Below are 6048 nucleotides of genomic sequence, written 5' to 3'. Positions count from 1 at the left end.
ATTTCCATGACCATGCAACGCCATGGGCAGTCATGTTGTCATGGCAACGCGTCGCCATGTGACGTCGCAGCGTCATTTGATGCCGCAATGCTGCAGGAGGAGGAGGGCGGCGCAAAGGAGAAGGTGAGAGCCCCCACGCTCTCCCCCCGGCAATCAGTGGGGAAGAGAGCGGGGCCTCTGCATTCCACAGCGTTGTCTGTTTTTAAACACCAAAATGGAGCATAATGAAAGCTTACACAGGTATTTAAGTAGTTCAGATTCACCAAGTAAGAAACTACAAAAATAATTATACTGCGAGCAGTTTTTTATTGGGTAAAATATCTCCCTGACCTCCTGTTTCTCTCCTGTGCTTGCACCTTGCTAAGAGAATGCAGGAGGGGGAGGGTAGCATGAATATTTGAATTCAAAATATAATTGTATTTTGTATTGTTATGTACACCATATATTGGTGTTTTTTTGGGGGGGGAGGGTATTTGGAGTTCTATAGTCTTGTTTATGAGTAAAAAATATTTGAATTATATGTAAAAGTGGGAAAATGATATGCAGGGTGGGATTCGACTCTAATAAACTTTCCTTAATGCAGAGTTTGAGGGTGGTGCTTAGCAGAAGGTATAACAAGCTGCTTTAAGCATTTACCAGCCAGTCAGATCCCAGGGTCTTGTTGGGTGCAGACCTCGCTGTGGGACTTGCTATTAATAACAAACTACCTCTAATTGCAGATTTCGTTTTACTTTCGTTCCTGTATACACTGTATACGCTGAAGAAGAAGATATATTTCCCTTTTTTTCAATGAATATAAAAGGAAGTCTATATCTGTGTGTTGAACTCTGGGCATTATTGTATGGAAAACTCACATTTAAGTCAATGGAAGTTTCTGTGTGGCCCCATCAGCACTATCGCACTGTAGTGATTTACTGTCATATCTTCCTCATTAATGATTCCAGGTCGGCCTGGGCTCCCTTTCCTGCGCTCCCGCTCCTGCAGTGAATGGTCTTAACAAATGACACTTTCCCCCCTCCCCCCCTCGCTGGCCTGTAGCTCAGGTAAAGACTAGTCCTATGAAAGCTATGGGCAAGCCTGAATAATTCATGTCACAGAGGTGTATGTATAAAGGCAGAACTGCTGCAATTCTGGGGCAAAATAATTGCTCCACATGTATTAAACAAAAACAAATCCCATTAAAATCAATAGGATTTTTTGTTAAATGTATCTATTGCAGGTTTTTTTGCCAAGGAATAAGCACTACTTTTGCCTTAATACGTAGACCTGCAAGAACCTGAAAAGCATTGCACAGCCATGCAATGCAGGCCCTTAAACGGCATTGCTGCGCATGGGGATCATATCTGATTAAAAGAGGCCCTCACATGAATCTGTTTCCTCCTCTTAAAGGTGTTTTACCCCCTAGCTCTAGCAACTGAGTAAGTCACCGGTTTCCATAGCAACAGAAGTATCTGCAGTGGGGCCCTCTGTTCCTACACCTGCCTCTTTTTTTATTCTTTGCTTTCTTTCGTGTTGAATGGCTTACTGTTGAAAGATGAGGACTCATAGCGAGGGGAGCCCGAGGTCTGTCAGCAAAGCCTTTCAGAACGTGTCCTCCTGTGTTAGGCAGCTGTGGACGGCAGGCACTCAGGTTTCCCCCACAAATTCCTAACACTGTCTAAAACCTGATTCTATGGAGTTTGTTTGGCTGGTGCTGAGAGGTCTGCACAAGCCATTAAATTAAAAAAAGATTAAAGACCAAGCCAAGGGAGATGTGTATTAAGGGTGGTCAATGGGCAGCACGATGTCACGTTGACACTTAGGCCAGGTCCCCACTGGCTGCTGCAGCGAGCGCTATGGCGTGCGCTGCAGGGACAAGAACCGCCCCTCAATGGGGCCGGGCCCGCCAGATTTGTCTGAAGACAGGAAAACTGTGTTCAGGACTAGCGACAGAGTGCTGGCCACGCCCCCCAGCGGTTCAGCCAATGAGGGCGAACCTGCTGGGTGACATCATGGCTGTGCCCCCGCCATGTCCCCCCACCCCTCCCCGTCTTGACACCTGCAGCACTGCACAGACCGAGGGCGTAGTCTTAGGCTAAGGCCCCGCTGCCTCAGACCACACACCCGCACTGCAGACAGGCGGCGCGTGGAGAGGCACTTGACCGCTATCTGCGGTCTGTATGGAGCGGGAGCAGCGGCCGGGGGGGCGTGGTTTGAGCGGAGGGCTGCAGCGGGGGTCTCCCGGGCTGCAGGAGGGACCCCCCACATGCCCTCTGCTGCTCTCTGGGCTACTCCCCCCCCCTCCACATGCCCTCTGCAGCTCCCGTCCGATCCCCCCCCCCCCCTCCAGTGGATGGCTGCAGCGGGGGTCGGTCTCCCGGGCTGCAGGAGGGTGCTGCTGCCGGCTGGAAGGTAAGCAGCTCCCCCCCCCCCCCCACACATGCCCTCCTCCGTGCTGATCCCTCCCTCCGTCGGTCCGTCCCTCCTCCAACACACACACACATATACACATACACACACACACACACGCTTCACCCCCTACCTTTTGGAGGTGGGGGAAGCTCTGACAGCTCCAGCCCCCACCGCTGATAGGCTCATCAGCGCACCACGTGACGCGTCACCGCTCGGGATCGCAATTCTCTTGCATCACCTGCCGGCTGACGCATCACCGCGTGTAGTGAGCCATGCAGCGAGGGGGAACTGGGACCGGCTTGGGAGGATACCCCGTCTGGTGAGTAACGTGCACGCGGCCGCGTGCGCTGCCGGACGCAGCGGGACCAAAGCCTTAGAGTGGATTTGCAGTTGCATCTCTTCCTCAGTGTGCAAAGGTTCTTGGGACACATTTACTCTACTTATGCGAGTGAGACATTTTGGGGTGGGGGTCTCTTAAGGACCTGTGAGAGGAGGACGTATTCAGCTCAATATTTTATTGGAACGTATTGATGTTTGGGTCTGGGAGTTCTTTTCTCTTTAAATTATGCCAGCGTAAATGGATATTGAAGAAAATTCTTGTACCACATCAAAGAGCAGATTGCACCAAATTCATGTATATTCCCCACCAGAAGGAGTTGCATTACTGGATCTAACCCATCCAGTGAGCAATGGTTTTAATTTCCACCTGCAGTGGACTCCTGAGGTCCAATTGTACATCCTGATTATAAAAGCAATAACATATTTATAAAGCATTTTTTAATTTCAAAATGCTTTACATTTATATTTGTGCGCTAAAACACATTTACTGTATATTAGTCATTTTTGCTTAGCAGTGTCCATAGGTGAGAAATGAAAAATGCTCTTCATTGTTCAATGTTGTTCAATTACAGCTGAAGGATATAAGGAGCAAGAAGTAAAGCAGAATGACTCACTGCACTTTAAAACAAAATTGTATTTTCTTCTTTTAATATATGCAGCATTTGATTACCTTTAATAAAAACGAATTACTTAAGCTGTCGATTCTTTGTCCTGTGATCGATCAGCAAAGATCCTGCTTTCCCTGGTTCATGTAAGGGCTAACTTTCAGCTTCAATCAATCCTCCATTCTGTGTATCTCAGCAACTACAATGTATCCTTATACTGTATTACTAAGGTAACTGTCTATTGTTACAGTTTGCAGCTCAAACTGCTGTGAACATTAGCAATCAGTAGAAGCCCTCACCTTGAGAAAGACTGCATGTGCAATTGAAACATTGGACTTTTTGGCTATGATTAAATCTTCATTTTGCTAAGACCGAGTGCCAGGATCTCCTTTTCTGCTGTGAACATTAGCAACAAATGATCACAAACAGGAAAGTGTTGCAAATATCTTACACCGCTGGGGAGGTGGGCTAACACAACTAGAATTGTACTTTTCCCAATAATTTGGATTGTGGAGGAAAATGTGTAGCTGAAGAATTCTGCAGTTCAATACCTATATACACTACCGCAGCACATGCAGCAACCATGAAGATTCTCTGCGTGGTGCCTCTCTGTGTGATGCCTTCTTTGAGTCCTTAGAAACCGTAAGCAACATAATGTCACCAACAGGTGAGATGATGTCGAGATGAGACTAAAAGGTTCATTGAAGTTCAATACATGTACCAGAGAAAAAACTGCTACTCACTATGATTAGACTAATATTTGTGTGCAACAAAGAGTGTATAAAATATAATATAAAAAAAACCCAGATCCCAATCTATCAGGCTTCCAGAGCACCCTAGCTTTGTCGAAAGCTAGGGTGTTCTGGGTGCCTGATAGATTGTGTGTTTTTTTTAATATTATATTTTATACGTGTTGTGATGAAACGCGTTGGGCTACGTTCGCCTTGCGCTATAGCCTCCCCTTACAGCTGATCAACCACCTAGAATACAGACCTGTGCCGGTCTGGATCGTGTGAGGCAAATCAGCACGTGGGACACATCGGATCCCCTCCTCCCCACCAACAGGAGGGATACATCAGTCCTGCTACCTGATGACAGAACAAATGTGCCGCAACTGTTGTTCCATTGTTAACACTGGAATCAGTGGTGGATTAAACATGTTGTCATTCATGGGCACTTACACCGGGCCACCTCCCCCTGCAGGGTCGTGGCATTAATGACGCAGCGTCACGTGACGCCGCATTTCCATGACCATGCAACGCCAGGTATATATCAGTCCTGCTACCTGCTGAGATGCAGCTACAACTCGTTTTCATCTACACTTGTACTCCCTTTTTAAAATAAATTGTTATTTTATTATGCCACAGAGATCTCTCTCTCTCTCCCTCTCTCTCTCTCCCTCTCATTACACTCTGCTCATATTACTTGACCTCTCTACAGCATTTGATACTGTGGACAACCCTCTTGTCCTTCACATTGTCCATACTATAGGTATTCGTAACAAAGCTCTATCCTGGATCTCCTCTTACCTCTCCCATCGTACTTTCAGTGTCTCTTTTGCCAACACCTCCTCCTCCTGTATCTATCTCTCTGTGGGGGTACCACACTGCTCTTTCCTGGGACCTCTTCTCTTTTCTCTTTACACACTATTTATAAATAAAGACATACATACATACGTCTGATGTATACCGCGCTTAACCTGACAGACAGAAAATCTGTATGTGAAAGATTGAAGAGTTAAATCTTTAGGAGATCACACCCTAGCTGCAAGCTATGCTAGGCTGGTGGCAATGGGCTCCTAATTGGAAAAGAACTGTTCTTTATAAAGCAGGAAGTTGCTCCCTGTCAGTGCTTCCCAGAAGCTGCTTCCCAGAAGCTGCTTCTGTGGTGTTCTGTTTGACGCCTTCCTTTGTAGGCAAAGGTGTCCTGCAGTTCCCAGGCAAATCCTTCTCAGCAACTTGCTTCTGTGGCATTCAGTGCCAGGCGTGAGGCCCAGGGGGGGCAGGGGATTTGTTTGGAGGGGCGCAGGCAGCTGCAGAGGCCCCGCGCTCTTTTTCTTTTGTTTGTTTTTAGCATGTTTTTCTATAGCGCTGCTAGTTTTCCGCAGCGCTTTACAGGGACATTTTTCAAGCACAGGTCCCTGCCCCATGGAGCTTACAATCTATTTTTTTTTTGCCCAAGGTCACAAGGAGCCAACACCAGTAATTGAACCAGGTTCCCCTACTTCAAACTCAGTGCCAGTCAGTGTCTTTACTCACTGAGCCACTCCTTCTCCCTTCTCCTCTTCCCCAAAGCATTTAAATTAAAGGCCGGGGAAACGCGCGAGGCCTCTGCAACCTCTACTTACCGAGGTTCAGCCGGCTTCTGGACGTGTGACCATAGCAACACGGCGTTAAATGGCGTCGCGGGGTCATGTGACGTCACGGTTGCCACGGTGACGTGGTGTCAAATGACGCTGCTGGTCACGTGATGTCACACAACCCTGCGGCGTCATTTGACGCCACGCGAGGTAATAAGTGGGGGGGCGACCGGCAGAGCAGGCAGGGGGGGTGCAGCATAAAAAGTTTACACGCTCCTGGTTCATGCAATCCCTCTGAGAAACATAAACATGTCTGTAGCAAGCTTGGAAACATTGACAGGGAGCAACTTCCTGCCTTTTAAAGAACAGCCCTTTTCCAATTTAGGAGCTCACTGTCAACAGCCTCGCATAGTT

General features: G+C 47.6%; 1 protein-coding gene across 1 annotated transcript in view; it reads right to left on the bottom strand.

Moving 5' to 3' along the window:
- The window catches only part of CACNA1E (calcium voltage-gated channel subunit alpha1 E), a 132039-nt gene extending 126290 nt beyond the window's left edge, over window positions 1-5749 (bottom strand). Inside the window, exon 1 of the mRNA XM_075615479.1 lies at window positions 5683-5749. Within this exon, the coding sequence (XP_075471594.1) occupies window positions 5683-5749 (67 nt within the window). The remainder of the gene's footprint in view (window positions 1-5682) is intronic.
- Between the last annotated feature and the right edge of the window lie 299 nt (window positions 5750-6048).

The sequence above is a fragment of the Ascaphus truei genome, chromosome 10 (genome assembly GCF_040206685.1).
Source record: "Ascaphus truei isolate aAscTru1 chromosome 10, aAscTru1.hap1, whole genome shotgun sequence".
NCBI lineage: Eukaryota > Metazoa > Chordata > Amphibia > Anura > Ascaphidae > Ascaphus > Ascaphus truei.
This window is presented reverse-complemented; position numbering and strand designations above follow the sequence as displayed.